Here is a 16427-nt window from a genome sequence, read left to right as displayed (position 1 = left end):
TCCAAATGAAACCAACCCCACTGACAGCCCCCAATCAGAATTCAAGGCTTTGCTGTGCAGGTCTTCTAAATCTGTATCATGTGTTGTTCCCTTAAGTACTTTTGTCTTGTCTGTATAAAACCCTGTTTCTGTTCCTTTAGCCATCTGAAATTTACTTTTAAAAATCTAGTTCCTAATAGGTGGTTATGAGTTTCGTAAGTAATGATTAAGTTGGAAAATTTTTGCCTCAATTGAAAAAGCCATCCTGAAGTTGAAGAAAGGCCCCTCTAGTGTTAATTCCATTAAGTTTAACAATACTTGCCAACTAACATATGAAAAACGTACACAGTTTGCAAAAAAACCCCACCTCTACATTATGCCTCTTTTCTTTCATATGTACTAGACTAGATTATTGTTTTGCGTTCACAGTGACAAACTGACTTTCTCTCCTAATCCTTAAGGCTTCCTCCACATGGATTAAAAAGGCAAACCTGCAGTAGGAACTAATGGACTGGTGTGCACAATTGGAGGAAAATTCTAGTGAGTTCATATATTTCAAAGAAAACTCTAAAATCCTCTTATTACGCAGAGAAGAGAGAATCCATTCCACATAGGTTTCGTTCTGCTCTTTTGACACTTACAAATATTCATGTTGTGAAGCAGATGGTTTTTCTGGCACATCTTGGGGTTTCCCTGAGAATTCAGCTTCTACTTGTTCCTTATGTGCTTGTCTCAGGAGCTCAGCCATTGATCCTTCTGCCTCACTCCTGGGAGTACTGTCCTGAAAAGGAGAGTAACTGACAGACACGTCTTCCTCAGAGACAATAGGAGGGTGTTCAGTTGGCTCACTGTCTTTAGATATTCTATGTCGTTCTTCTTGCTTATGTCTTGAACTGTACAGTTCTTCTTGCAGTGCAGAAAACCCTTTAAAAAACAGAGAGATGAGAAATGTCATTACAAGTCTTACTAGAATGCAGGAAGTCCTTATCGTTCTGCATGTGCATTTAAAATCCCTGGATGAAACACATTACCTGAAATTTTTAGACATCTCGAGTGGGAGAGGACATAACCTCTCTAAGTAGTTGAAGGAACACTGGGTTACCACTACTATTGCCAAATAATGAATCTTGACAGTAACAGGCAAAATAAAATTTACCCAGAAATTAACCTAGAGTAATTAATCTTGAAACCCTCTAAGTATGAAAGAAGATTCACAACAGGTTTTCCCAGCAGATTAGGATAGGTTTTAGTGATTTCCCCCCCCCCTCCATTATTTAGCTGCTTATGGAAAAAATAACTACACAAGTATGGACAAAGAAATTCATACGGGACTAGGTGCAAGAACTAGCTAATTTATGTGCTTCAAAGCATATAAACCCATCCACCCACCCCCAACCCCTAGTCTCAAAGCAAGGGCTCTCATTCTGCAAAAAATGTAAAATAAGGTATGCGTTTCTGTTCCACAGGCTACAAGTCATAAGCTTGGGCTTTTGTTTGTCCTTACTAGCCACATTCACTAGGAACCTATTGAACTCTGAAGAATGGCTTGGGGGAAAACATAACTGCTTGTACTGGATTTGAGCTGGACATGGACATTAATGTTCTAAAACTAATCAGTTGTGATATTAGAACGGTAATTATAGCAAACAACCTTCTGTTCCAACATCCTCTTAAAGATGGGACATCTGCTGCTGTCTAATACTTTACTGAGCTACTAGTTCAATACTAAGTTAAGGATGTAAAAGTATCACTTCCAGACAAGAGAATTTTATTTCACTTAATTTGGAGGTGTTTCTTTAGTTTACAACCATTGATCTGATGTACTGAACTTTTAAACTTAAGAAATCCAGCAGCATCATAGCAGAATTCCAATATCCTGGATACTTGAATTCAAACGTTTTTCCAAAGCGTTTGACCATCTTGGTCAAATCCTAATGCAACCTTCTTAGCTTTTATGAAAGTACTTGTATAAGCAAAAAACCCCCAACAAACTGGGCATAAGTATTTGCAGTAGTTTCTGACAACATTCCTTTATTTGCTTTATAAGAATCAGCTAATGCAGAGATCTTACACCTGGTGAAATAGCGACCTGTGTGATGTCATGCTTGCATTCATCCATATTATCTGTGCTTTCAAAATGAGATTCTAGTCCTCAGTCAAAAGAGTTAACAGATTATCGTAGTCAAACATTTCAGAACAGAAGCTAGTGCTTAGATGAGAGAACCTTGGCAGTCTGGATCAGGAGACGTTTACCTTCACTATGGTCCAATCCTATTGTTTGTTCAATTTCTGCGTACGTGCGAGTGCCGTGGACCTGCATGGAGTCTATGCCGCTGGTCTCCATTAGGTGAACAATATCCATCCGGTTGATTTTTGTAAGACATTGGGTAAGATTTGTATCTGTGGCATTAGAACGACACCATGTAGCTGAGTTAAGAATTTCACATGCTCTCTCCCTTCTGTTTTCCACATGAAGGACATATACAGGATACTGAGCAATATAATATTTTATATAAAATACAGATGCATTTAGAAGCATTGCTATGTAAAACCTAAAATTAACTGCAGGGCTGCCTATAAAAATTATTACTCATTTTGTTTTTTCCTTTAACAAATTTGTTCCATTTCCCCATACATTTTTCAGTTTAGGAAAAAAGAGGCCTCAGTGGTTTTCCACTCTTTCTTTGCTGTAAGATGTTCTGCCTTGCCCTGAAATGAACAAGATTAAACTATTTTCTCTGAGAATCCTATGATATGCCATATTACACAGACAAGCTTAAAAAAAATTAAGTACAATCTATGGTCATTCTTTCTATAGCCTAAATTTTACCCTACATTTTTCAGTTTAGGAAAAAAGAGGCCTCAGTGGTTTTCCACTCTTTCTTTGCTGTAAGATGTTCTGCCTTGCCCTGAAATGAACAAGATTAAACTATTTTCTCTGAGAATCCTATGATATGCCATATTACACAGACAAGCTTAAAAAAAATTAAGTACAATCTATGGTCATTCTTTCTATAGCCTAAATTTTACCCAAAAAATTTTTTTTTATGATTAGAACACACATCTGTCACCTCAACTAGCAAATTGGAGACAGCTATATGTACTATATCTGGAAACGAACCTGTTGCGTGTTTCCCATCCCTTTCAAGCCAGTATTTGAGGAGTGCATGGCTCTGGTCTTGAAGTGAATTAGGATTTTCAATTCGGATCTGGTGAATTTGCTCTTCTGTGAAATCCAGTTCTCTGGCTAGCTCTGAAAAAGAAATCCATCTCTGTAAAGACGTCTTTTTCTTTTTCCCCGCTTTACATCTATTTTACGGCTGTCAGCAGCAAAGTGGATTACAAACTTTTCTGAAACCAAATTCCCTTTGCTTCTATGTACTTTGTGTTATATCGAGAGCCGTTGTTAAACAGTAAGTTCATGACAAAGACAGAAATGCGTTACGCCTAGAAGTGATGGGTCTGCATGAGCTTTTATTTTGCGTGTCTACCATTCCTAGTTCTCAGAGGCACAACACTACTGACAAAATTTAGCAGAGACAAGCTATCAAATAGAGTGCAGCTGCAGAAATAGCACATGAGCAGATAAAAATACTTCTAGCTACAGAGCACCATGCTCAGCAGATTCTATCCTCTGAAATGTTGAATATTTCAGAAACTTTGACCAAAATCTAGTAAAAGAATTCATTTTAAGTAATGGTATTTTGTAGGGCTAGATTACAGCATACTACTACTAGTCCCCTGGACTTGTTTCATTTAAAGAAAAGTAAATGTCTATGAATTACAGTTGAAAACCAAAAATAAGAATAACTGATGTCTTTCTGATGTAGCATAGGCTCAGACTGCAGTCCAGGAAAAAGAAATGGTTTAATAGCCTGTAACATCTTTATCATATCCAGAACCAGGAGCAGCTTTCTGCCATGACCAAACTAAGATGCAACTGTTGAAACAGGTCATCAAATGAGTTAAAAACCATGGAGAATTTGTGAGATTCCTACTGTTATTCCCGGTCTCCAGATTCCTGCTTCTTTCACAAAGAAGGATTCATATTCTATTCCATTGTTATTATCGCTATAGTGGCATGGACTCGTCATGTTTTAACAGGGTGGAGTGAACCCTAACCCCAAACTCCAGATAACCTTGTTTCCAGGCCGGCTTGTAAACTGGTGCAACTGTAAACTTCAACAAATATACAGTTAACTACACATTAGATTCAAATCCCAGGTAGTCAAATAAGTTTGAACGAAAAACAACCACTATTTTATCCCCCAAAGTAACATCTGACACAGTAATCTTTACTATAATCAATCTTTACCATAACATAAGACAGGAATATTTATGCAGGTGTATTACCCTGCCCTCTCTAAAATGCTATAAAACATTAATGTCTATTTTGATCAGCATCCATTTTTTCTAGTTTTGTTTCAGAAATGTCTATTCATTTATATAAAATTTTCAGCAGATCCCTAATCTGTTACATTGCACAGGTCCAAGTCCTACTGATTTCAAAATAATCCATGTTGGGACGAGTGACATATGCTCTATGGATTGAAATAGAGGACAGGAAAGGAAGAGGTGAGTAACATAAGCAAAAGTATCAGTGATATTTTGCATATACTCTGAAGATGCTTATAAAAACAGTATAGAGCACAATCTTCATTATCAAGGAGTTAACACTTTTTCTCTGGTATACAACTCTTCTTTAACTCCGAGCGCCTTGCTTATTTTCAAGAGCGTGGTACTGCTCTAGGGTTAGATACAAAAAAGTGTAGACCCAATTTAATTTTTTTTGTGGCAATTTTTTCTTGGATTGCAGTTTGACACAGCATTGAGATTTCTGCACAGCTCTTTTTCTTTGTAAACACTTTTGAGCTGATTTTCAGTGATAGACATCTGCATTCCATTCTGTGTTACTTTCACTTGTCCCCAGTAATGTTAAATGTCTCATATCTATTAAATCCACAGCATTGAAGTGATTGTTACAAAGAGGTCCCTTTTTATCCCTTTTTCCGCAGCACAGGTCTGTAGAAAAGAAGCTGATGTCATTTATCCCTATAGTGGCCTTCCAGCTCAGGAGTTCCAGAACACAGATGATGTTTATTCATGCATCCATTTATCTTCTAGCCAGAGTTGTTGCATTTTGCAAGAAAGAGTAGGGTAACATATGCCAGCTCTTTGTCACTCTCTCGTCCTAGGAGTTTTCCCTCTGGAGATGCCACAGAAAGTGCAGAGGCCTTACCTCTGCATCTGCGTTCTTACCTCTCTAGGTATAGGCTATAGGAATCTTAGCAACCAGAAGACAGTAAGCTACTGAAATATTTCTATAAAACATCTTTAGATAATCAGGAAGTCATCTGAAAGAAACACGACAAAAGCGAGGCATGCTCCCCTCCTTTCTCTCTGGAGTAGACGACATGCATTTTACCTGTCCAGCTGAATCCAAGATGATCGGCAATGTGGGCCAGTCTTTCCTCTGTCCTTTCCTGATCATCCTGTTGATCTAAAGGTCAAAGAGAGCCACAAGTTGCCTTTTACAAGTTAAAAACCGTTTTCATAGGTGATATAGCCCAAGAAGGGAAAGTGCTTTTTTTACTAACTGCTGTAATCTAAATGCGGACAGGCTGTTACAACTGGGTAACTGAAGAGAGGACTGTAAGTCCCCAGGTTAAAAAAAAAGAAAAGCTTGATTTTTCAAAAAGCACAGGACTATCTACATTTTCCATTTGAAAATCAGGCTTTCACGTGAAAATCTAAACAAGGACTGAAGTGCCTACGGTGCCTATTTTGGCCAAGCATTTTATTCTAAAACTTCGTTCTAACATTAAACTGAAAACTTTAACTAAGACAAGAGCCATAATTTTCCATGCCTCCTTAGTAAATGCCGAGGTTGAAGAATTCAGCCTGACTGGTGCTTCTGATTATGTTCTTTCTGTTGTAGGGAAAGTTCTGTTCAAACAGTCCGTATGGCACTTCATATTATGGTTTGTATTTGAAATATTGTTAATTTAAGTGTCTTTGACCCTTTCAACTAGGGAGTGATATAAAATACTTGAAATGAAGGCAAGGAAAAATGAGATGTTCATTCGCCAGTCTTCATTTATTTTGGTAACAGTGAGACTGACTGTTCCTCCCATCCCCAAAGCTAATTTGAGGATGGCAGAACTTGAGTTTTGATTTTCCCTGAATTCACACATACATCGCGATATCTCCGATTCAGAAAATTGCTTAGGGTTAATGATATATGCATGTTTCATTTTAGCTACTGGATTTCCATCATGGCTACTCTGTAGTAGCAGGCAAGTGGGTGAGAGGAAAACCAAACACCAGAAAACTTGTACTAAAGTTACTGGTGACACAGAATTTTCCTGAGACACAGATCATCAAAAAAAGGAACATGAAAAACTTAATTGTTTAAAACTTCTGCAGATTTATTTGTGTAACAACTCAAAAGAAAATGAATTTGCCTGTCTGTTTCAATCAATGCCCAAATATTTCATTATTAGTAAAAATTAATAGTTAAGAGTAGGGCCAGGGAAAGCCAAAAGCCAAAATGTGCATGACCTGAGCCATCAGTTTAATGGTAAAACAATACATATTTTTAGAAGTGTTTTTGTTTATTAAGGCAACACTTCCCATAAGCATTCATGGTTTGCAATCTTGAGATTGTTTCACAGACAAGAAAAATACAGACACAACACAAAAAACCAAACACAGCTCACAGGGGAAAAAAATACACAACTAACCACCAAAAGCTTAAAAGAAAATGCCACACACATTACACGTGTATACAAACACACATACACACACACGCCCCAAAGAAAACAGAAAACCAAAGAGTTTAATTCATGACATGCGTCGCACAGGGAATCCCAGTCGTTGGCAAATACCTTCAGCATGGTCATGGACATTTTCATCAGGGATACGTTCAATCTGAGTCTCTACAGACTCATCCCAAATGGGTCTGGTGTCAAAGATGTCTTCAGGAACTGACTGCTGAGTCTCAATGGATGGCACATTTTCAATAACTGAAACTTCTAGGGCGCTACTGCTTTCATCATCTGAAACTAATTCTTGTTCTCTCTCTGACTGCGTGAGTCTTTCCACTAATTTAGAAGCTTCATCACTAATTTCTTCAAAGAATTCTATGGAGTTTTTGTAAAGGTCAAAAAAATGTTCCTTACTTTCTTTTGTGGGACTAAAAGCACTGCGGGAGGCTGTAGTGCTTCTGCTTTTAACTGGCAACCGTGATGAATATACCTTGGGTCTTGCTGTTGTTGCCTCATCTGAGTCTAGCTCAAGCTTCATCTCTCTCTCCCTCTCCCTGGTCTCTGCTTCTGCCTCAGCATAACTCCTAGCTTTTATTGAACGTTTAGTCTTTGGGTCCATGGGAATACTTGCATCAGATTCAGATTTACTTCGGTTATCTTGTTTCATAGGTAGTTTGCTTGTCATGTCAAGAGCTTTGGGTGACTCTAGCCTGCGGAAAGATGTGTCTGTGTATGTATATTGTTGTTCAGCTTTTTGGAAAGCTGCTTTGACAGGAATTTTAGACTTTGGTTTTGCTTGGTCATCTTTTCCTTCACACTGCAAGCTGTCTAGGAAGCCATCTGTGGGAAGGCTCTCATTTTCCGATTGTTGCAAGGATTGTGATGCAGCAGCAGCTGTTCTTACAGGAATTTTGGATTTGCTTTCACAAGAAGGCACTCTCTCCATTAGAGCAGTAGGGATTTCAATCACAGATCTCTGTTCCTCTGGTGAAGAGTCTGGGGACTCATCACCCTGTTCAGAACAAACTAACCTAGGGACTTTGGAAAAATCTAATTCATCTTCTACTACAGACTGCTCAGGAGAGATAGGGCAAGGCACCTGACTGCTATCAACCGTGTCAGTCTCCATTCTGGAGAGGGGCTCAGCTTCAGAGGCAGCAGTTTCTTTCTTTGGTGATTTTGAAGAAGCTGAAATACCCATTTTAATTGGAATTCTGGATTTAAGATCTGCTTTTGTGGTGCCTATGCTGACACCTTCACCCGTCATTTCTTCTGATTTATCACTAGACTCAGATGCTGGGGGTGAGTATTTCAATGTGTCTTTTTCTTGTATATCCGAGTCTTCTGATTCTGAAGGTGAAAATGGATCTGGTGAGCTCTTCAGCTTAGAAGATTCCACCTCTGCCGCTTCTTTCACTTCTTCAGATAAAGAAACTTCTTCCTGAGGCTGCTGCCCCATTTGGAAGAAGTGAAAGCTTTCATCTGGATAGTTCCTTTTGGTCATGTCAATGGCTCCACTTCTAGTCATTTCAAACAACTTTCCTTCCTGAAAAAGAAAAGGATTTTGTTCACTGAGCGGTGTCCCTTCTTCGGTGGGTGTTCTGGCTGGTGTGGTATCAGGTGTTGTGCCTTGTGATCGCCTGTCTACCATCAACCCAAATATCTTTTGTTCCTCTTCTTTCACCCGAGCTTCAAAAGCTTCATCATCTTCACGTATTTCACTCCACATGTCAGAATCCACATCAGTTTTAGTGATGACAACTTGACTGATCAATTTCCCTGTTTCATCTCTTATATCCTCTAGAGCGGATTCAGCTAATTTTGTGGAATCTGATGCTGAAGACCCTTGTGACATTTTCTGAACTGCATCCTCTGGTTTTGGCTCTATTTCCATATATACTTTCTCTGAAGAGTGATATTCACTACCTGTGTCTCTGCTAAGTAAAGCTTCACCAGTCTGATCTTTTCCTTCTTCAGTAGGATAGCTTTCCCTAGATAACAGACTTCTACCAGATCCTACCTTACTTTCAGAGTCAGGAAAGAAATGTTCAGAAGACACATTTTCATAAGGGCTTACTATATAAGGAGCACTTTCAAGTTCCACTGTTTCAGTGGTAAGGGATGAATACTCTGCTAAGGGTTCCTCAGCATGAATCTCTCTCTGAGATGTTTCAAAATCGGTATCTGCTTTTCCCAAATCACTTCCCAAAGCAGAATGGTCAGTGGTATCATCTTGAGCCAGTTTGCCATCTTGTGGTACAGAGTACTCAGTGGTACTGTGTCCACAAGAACTGTCATCTACTTTCTCAGACACAGCTCCTGTAGAAATAAGATCTGTGTGTGTTAACAAGGCAGTGGTTTTGACATCTTTTTCAGTAGTATCATATTGCTGCAGTGTTAGTGAAGACTCAACATGAACTTCTTTTTGAGAACTGCCACCAATGGAATGACACAAAGTACCCCCAGACTGTGTGACTGGGGCACTGGGACTAACTGTCTCACTGTCATCTGTACTGTCACATTTTGATTCATCAGTTTCTGCTGATACACAACCATCAGAATGACAAGTGCCTGATTCTCCTGTGGAAGTCTTACAGCTGCCCCCAAGGACAACTGGTTCCTCTTTGTCATCTTCTGTTGGCTCATCCTGTTCTGCTTTAACTGCACCTACCCTGATAGAGCATTGTTTTGAATCAATGGGTTGAAAACCTGCTTCGTCAGGGCTAGAACTGGAGTCAATACTGGATGGTAATGGTGAGGGTGGCTGCACCCGGATCACAGGCTCCATTAAGAGGCCTGAGTCAGCTTCTTTTTTTAGCTGAGTCAATTCCGGCTCACTTTCTGAAGAGGAAGAACTTTTTCTAGATTCGGCTGCAGACATCACAACTGTAGGTGTATCTTTTTCTTCTACAGCTGTTGACCCTGGTTCTTCAGCTTCACATGCAGCTTCTGAATCAGCAGTTACAGAAGATTCATCTTGCTTACAATCCTTTTTGTAATCTCTCCTCTGTTTTGCTTCTTGTTCTAATTCATCAAACATTTTGATTTTGGTCACCATTTTAAACATCTCCTCTTCAGGGGTGAATCTCTTCTTTGGTTCACTTTCTGAATCATCCTCTGGTTCTTCACTGACTTCAGGGATCACGGCTGACTTTGGTATGTTTGACAGTGCCTGTGAATCTGCTGTTTTAGGTGTGATTTCGTAGCTAATTTCTTCAGAACTAGGAGTTTCAGGTGAAAGAGGACTTTTCCCTGAACTCTCCATGAGGGATGTTTGCTCTAGACTGTCATCATCAGCACTTCCCTCAGGGTCACGGAGAATCCTGGAACGCACCGATGCCAGCTCTGGGCAGGTTTCTCCTTTGCTAAGAACGGACTGAAGAGGACCCTGCCCCAAAATACCAGCCTTCACTGTTTGTTCTACAGGGCTACTTTCAAGGGAATCACGGCAGGGAGACTCTTTCATAGGACTGGGCTCCAAAGAATCAGGCGTTTTGTGTGATGAGTTATCTTCTAGCACTGGGCTTGCTTCCAGGGAGTCTTTATGACTTATAGCCAAAGAGTCATCTGCAACTGGGCTAAAGCTTTCACTATCATGGCTAGCAAGTGAAAGTTCCAATTTCTGGGGACTTCTAACCACAACACGGCGTTCACAGGTTATATCTTTTTCTTGCTCTAAAGCAGTGTCATGTGTTTCAGAAGACTTAGTTAAATGTGCAGTGGTTCTGGATTCTTTATCCCTGCTAATATCTTTCATAATGGAAGCTGAGCTACTTTCTTTAAGTTTATCAGCCTCTTCTTCAGAGGCTGTAGGTACAAGCTCTTCTGATACATGGTCAGAATGAGACTTACTAGTCTCAGTAACAGCATCTAGCTGTCTTTCAGTAATACCTTTTTCATCTTCCTTTGGAGAGAGTTCCTTCGGAGAACATGTTTCTGCTGTCGTGTGTGCTCTAGCTGCTCCTTTAGCTTCTTCAATTTGCCCATCAGTTTTCTTTGGTGAGAATGAAAGGCTTTCAGGGCTTGTTTCTGGAGTCTCTGCCAGACCCTCATGCTTATAACTTTCCTCAGAGCTGATCTGAGGGGTTCCGTCAAGTAGGCTACCTGGAGAATCAGCCACACCTTCGTGTTTAAGGCTTTCTGAGCTCCCATCAAAAGCAGCACTTTGCAGAGAAAGAGCAGGAAGGAATCCATCTTTCACATACTCTGTGGGAAAAGCAACATTGAAAGGACTGGTCAGTACTTGCTCCAAGTTAAGCTCTCCCTCCTCTGTCGCTGAAAGGTGTCGGAACTGTTGATATTTGTCATTATCCTCCAGTTCTTCTTTAATGACATCAGAAAAGTCTGTTGAGGTTTTTCTGTCAGGGCTGATCTGGAAGTCAGTATCTCCTTGGTCATCAGAAGTCCTGCCCTTCACAACCGCTGTATCTTTGGCACTTTCATCATCAAATACTGGAGGGAGAGGTTCAGTTGGTTTTTTGCTGCTCTGCTCTTTTACCTGCTCTTTGCCCACAGCTTTCTTGGTAATTTCGACAGTAGAAATTTGCATTTTTCCTTTTTTTGATTGTGGCTCTTTCTCCGCTTTTAATATCGTGCTTTGTTTGTCCTTCTGTTTGTCTGTCTTGTGGCTTGATACTCGCCTCGTTTCACTTTGTGAAGAAATTGTTTTTCTCCGGGTTGTTTCCTTCTCAGGGGGCGGTTGCTTCTGTTTGACAGATTTGTGCTCAAACAGTCCAGATATATTCTTGGATGGGTCTTGACCTGACTGGAAGGCTTTCATCAGTTCACGAACTGACATGGTCTCTTCAAGTCTTTCTGTCTTAGAAGAAGGTGAAACAGGCGGTTGTGCTTTGTGTGCTACTGGTTTTTTGGCTTGTACTGGTCTTTTAGAAGCCTTTTCAGCAGTGCCTTCTCTTGTTTGAATTCTGACAGGTAGTTTTGACCGTATTTTTTGTTCATCTTCCACTCGTTTCTGAAGAGCTTTAACTTTATCTTTTATTGAGCCAATAGGAGTTTCCTCTATAACAGGGGATACAGCTTTAGCCTCAGGAGCAGCTGTCAGCGTTAAGCCAGGTTCCTCACCTAGTGTCTCATCTGAAGTGAGCTTCTTTAGTCCTGGTTGTTCTTCGCTGCTGTGCATCTTGCCTTCCTTTTGCTTTTGCTTGTCTCTTAATTTTGTCCTAACTGGCTTTTTAATTTCTAAGGCTGGCTTGTGTTGCTCCTGCGGACTTAGTGTTTCAGTTGTTGGAGATTCTTGTCCTTCTTTTTCAGAATCCCTGCTTATTACTACAGCTTCAAATCTCTCTTCTACTAAGTCTTCTTGTAAGGCTTGTGGCTGCACCTCATGAAGAGAAACATATGTTTTTAAATCCTCTGTAAGGTAATCTACCATTCCTGTCATGTCTGGCTTCTCCATTTTTGTTGTCCCTTTGTCTACCCTGACTTCCACACAGGTAGGTTCAGTGACTTCTAAAGGAGCATTTCTCCTGGCCTCTTCAATTTCTTCATCACTGACAATGACCCATTCTTCTTCTACAAGTTCTTGTTTGGAAGGGGACTTCTGCAAGACATGTTCTTCTCTGGCACAGGATCCACCTCTCAGAATTTCATTTACTTTTTCTAAGTCTTCTTTCACTCTTTCAACTATTTCAAAAGGCTCTCCTGGCTCTTCTTCAGTGGGTTTTCCAAGATCTTTCACTTTAATGGAGCCTGATTTATCAGAAGGGTCAGTTGTCAAGATGGCAGTCATTTTGATCAAATCTTGTTTCATCTCAGAAACTTCAGACAACAGGTCTGGACTGGCTAGTACAGGGACTTCATTAACCAGATGGCTTTTCAGGATAGATGTTTCTGTAGATTCTGTCTCGTCATCTTTGATGCGAATGAAAAACATTGAAAGTAAAATGGAAATCAAAAATAGAGATTGGAAAATGTAATCAGGACTGAAAATGACAGTCTTTGGTTGCAGTGGTAGGAAGGTCAACAAAATGGGCCGGGAATGGTGGATCCACAAGATCTGAGGGTACAAGAGCAAAGAGGGGAGGGGGGGGGGGGGGGGGGGAGAAACCAACTGAAAAGGAAAATGGCAGGAAATAACTTGCTTAACTTTATCAATATGGCACAACCACACATACATTGTCAAAGCTGTAACAAACCAAATCAGGACACCACTAAAAAAAAAACCAAAACAACAACAACAAAATTTAAAATTAAAATCAGAAGAAACACAGTGAAGTTACACAAAGATAGGCATCTCAAGATTGTTCAGATGTTACAGATCAATGTTCAAATAAAAATAAACAAGAAAGAAGGGGGAAAGCATTAGAACTGATTGAAAGTCGATTTCCTCTAAGAGAAAGCCAGTGTTAGCAAACTGTCAGAGTAACATTGCGTTAACATTTTTTTTTCTTAATGACCAAAATAAAAAGTTAAAAGTAGTTCTGCAGTAATCTAAGATATGATCAGATATGAAGAGATCTGAATCAGCTGCAAACCGGCATTTCATCTAAGGGGATTTCACACCTAAACAATGAAACAAACATTCTTTTGTTTTAAGAGGCATGGTCCTTTCCTTGGAACATCCTCATTGACAACTAATGAATTGACTGAGGAAAGAGAAGACAGAGAAGAAAAGGAGAGATAATAAGAAAAAACTGTGAATCAACTTAGAAGTGATTTCAAAGTTTTCAAAAATGTAATGTATGGCAACCAAAAATCAGAGACAGTCACACTAGACACATACATACAATTCATGTAAGGCAAGTTATTTCCATGCAAAGCAAAGGTGTTGCAAACGCTGCTGGGTATGTAGCTTCAGTTAAAAAACAACAGCTCTAAAAATTAATCATATAAATTAAAGATACATGAAAATATCGTGAAACATACTGTGGTGAAATATTTGCCTAATCTGTGCAATCAATATACAGTAAGCTGGATGTAGGTAATTCCCATTATGCCATAACTGCCTGCTGGGAATATTTAATTTCATGAAGGACTACTAGAAAATGTATATTGAACAGGATGAAACATTGAAGGACTGAAGCAAGTTATGAACAGAATGCAATGCTTAGAAATTATAATTGTACATTTTTCTTCTAAAAGGTAGTACATCACATAAAACTTGACACATTTCTGCACCCCAGTCTAAAAGTAGTAATGCAAGTAAGGAGAACCTAGGCAATACATAATTATCTGTAATTCTCTGTAAAAAAAAATCCATTTTGCTACACCATTCTCTTGTGCGTAATGAATGCTAAATGTTTGTGCTGTACATTAATTATAACCAGATTGCTGGGGGTGATTTTGGTGCTGAAAATTTGGTGCTTTGGTGCTGCTGTTTTTCGTGTGAACTGCCCAGTGCGTACTGAAATGCTATCTAGTAATTCTGTAGATTTGTAATACATATTTTCATAAATGTGAAATGGATGACTATCTCACTGGCCAGAGTCAAATCAATTCGCCTGAAGCAAAGAAGCTCCAGTGGGAAGAAAAACGCAAGTACTATCCGAACGGTGCGTGGCTGGTAGCAAGAATGCGTGCTGGGGTTCTCTGTGGCCTAGCTAGTTAGCAGAGCGAGGAAGCTGTGGTAGAATTACTACTTGAGAAAAATAAGAGAACTCCTAAACTGTCAGGAATGGTCAACAGCTGTCAGTAAATGCAGCTGGCAGAGTGCAGGACAAGGACCTTTTAGGATAGGCAGTGTAGTCATTAACATCCCAGATCAGTACTCTTCCCTGCCACGTTACAAGCTTTTGGCAATGACATGGTTGGCCTCCCTCACGCCAGCACTGAAGCGTTTCTAGCTTGTATCACAAAGCTGTTCGTTCTGCCAAGGAAGGTGAGTGTAGCACAACTGTCTCGGTGGCTGTTCTGTCTCTCAATGTAACTTTGAAAACTAAAGTGTAAATGTTTTGTTTCTAAGAATAATTATTTAGATTAAGTAGAACAGCTGAAACAGAAGACGCTGATAAAATCTCTCAGTTTATTATAGTGTTCTGGGGGTTTTGTTGTTTGATTTTATCACTTGTTTCTTTTCTCAGTGGGAAATTGTTTTGGATTCAGCAGCGTGGATCTTGAAACTAAACACCTCTGATCACTAAGCTCTTCTGGGTCATGTTCTTGGCTTGCCCTCATTCTTTTGGATTCTTCTCATGAGAGCTGTTTACTTTACTCTTCAGCAGAGCAGGAAGGAACTGATGCTATGGCCAAATGGTAAAGCCTCTAACACACTTTTCAGAAACACCAGTTCTAATCCTGGTTCTGGCTGAGACCTTTAAGGTCTATTCATGAAGGTGAATTTGGCAGTATTTTGACACGGGTGAGATTTTCTGCGTCGTCTCATAGATCCACTTCCCTTTATGTAAATAATTATTCCCAACCCAAGGACATGCACATGTGAGTCCTAGTTCTTACTGAACAGTACAACTACTGGGCCAAAAAATTAGTCACTTCCATATTACCTCATTGCAATTAAAAGTTATTTTAACTAAAGAAGACCATTAGCAGAAGTACAAGGGAACTGGGCTAACTGCCTGAAAAGAAGTTGCTTGGTTGTAAGTATGTTTTCCAGCAATTTGGATATCACGATGTGAGCCATCTCAGTGGTCTTCAAGCAGGCACTTGTTGGTCTTTTTCGTGTTTGTTAATTATACTTCTAATGATTCCTGGGAACAGTATTTCTCTCTCACTCTCCTGCTTGCAGCTGTTCTACCTAATTCTCAAACTAATTCTCCATGAAGCCAAAGGAAGAAGTAGCAAAACTAAATTGCTATCTGACTGGTATTTTCGTCCATCCAGTACGACAGTCACCAAAAATTCTAGCTCTATGCTATGTTGAAGTTAGATGAGTCTGTGACGGCCGCAACTGAGCAACCTCACCAAACCTGCATCCCGCCACCTTCCTTAGGGTGGGTGTACTGCACTGAGTAAATAATTATGTGGCAAGGGGAGCATTCAAGCCCTTTTTCACCTGTATGTTTTACTGTTCTGTTGAATTCACCTCCCATTTCCCATGGCCAAGGCGAGTCAACTGAAATTCCACTCTGCTGGCTATAGTATGGTGTGTCTTCTCCACCTTGATGAAATTGGTCATCCTGGTGTAAATAATAATGAATTAGAGCAAAAAGCTGCTACTAATCATGTTGTTAATCATGGTGAATACTATTTCCCACCATGTTATTAGCTATTTTGTCACCGTGTTTTTAGTTATTTTGTCACCCTTTTGTCTTTTATTCTCTAGATGAAGCATTTCTGCTTTAGACAAAGGAGGTTATAGGGGAATGATCATCCATTTGATCTTCAGGAGCATGGTGCTGTTGTCTTTCCAATTAAAACATGTACCTAGTACATCAAGAATAAATAACCCTCAAAATGCAATGCAGATAAGAAGGCAAGACATTGCACTTTAAACTGTAAACAAGACAGAAGTCATTCTTTTCCTAAACAGATTTAAGAAATCACTGCATTTGAAAACAGTTCTTATTAGAGATACTTTTCAGACTGAATGTATATTTGTTTGATTTGCATCTTCATTAAAGGAGATCTTTGGCATTGTGAACCACTCACCCTCAGTTTCTAATAATAATGGCCTGATTCTGGGTATACAAAGGGTATATATGCTGTACCAAGCTTAACAGTCATGTTTCCAGTCATATTTCACCACAGTAAAGGGGGGGCGGGGGG

The 16427-nt window shown here is 39.7% G+C and overlaps 1 protein-coding gene across 1 annotated transcript in view; it reads right to left on the bottom strand.

Moving 5' to 3' along the window:
* Positions 1-16427, bottom strand: part of ANK2 (ankyrin 2) — a 371191-nt gene that overhangs the window by 12689 nt on the left and 342075 nt on the right. Inside the window, exons 40-43 of the mRNA XM_019472961.1 lie at positions 5405-5479; positions 3101-3232; positions 2233-2379; positions 621-903 (exon numbers count right to left, since the gene is read on the bottom strand). Coding sequence (XP_019328506.1) covers positions 621-903; positions 2233-2379; positions 3101-3232; positions 5405-5479 — 637 coding nt within the window. The remainder of the gene's footprint in view (positions 1-620; positions 904-2232; positions 2380-3100; positions 3233-5404; positions 5480-16427) is intronic.

This window comes from Aptenodytes forsteri, unplaced genomic scaffold, assembly GCF_000699145.1.
Source record: "Aptenodytes forsteri isolate BGI_AS27 unplaced genomic scaffold, ASM69914v1 Scaffold326, whole genome shotgun sequence".
Classification (NCBI taxonomy): domain Eukaryota; kingdom Metazoa; phylum Chordata; class Aves; order Sphenisciformes; family Spheniscidae; genus Aptenodytes; species Aptenodytes forsteri.
The sequence above is the reverse complement of the archived record's forward strand: the minus strand, read 5'-3'. Positions and strand labels throughout refer to the sequence as shown.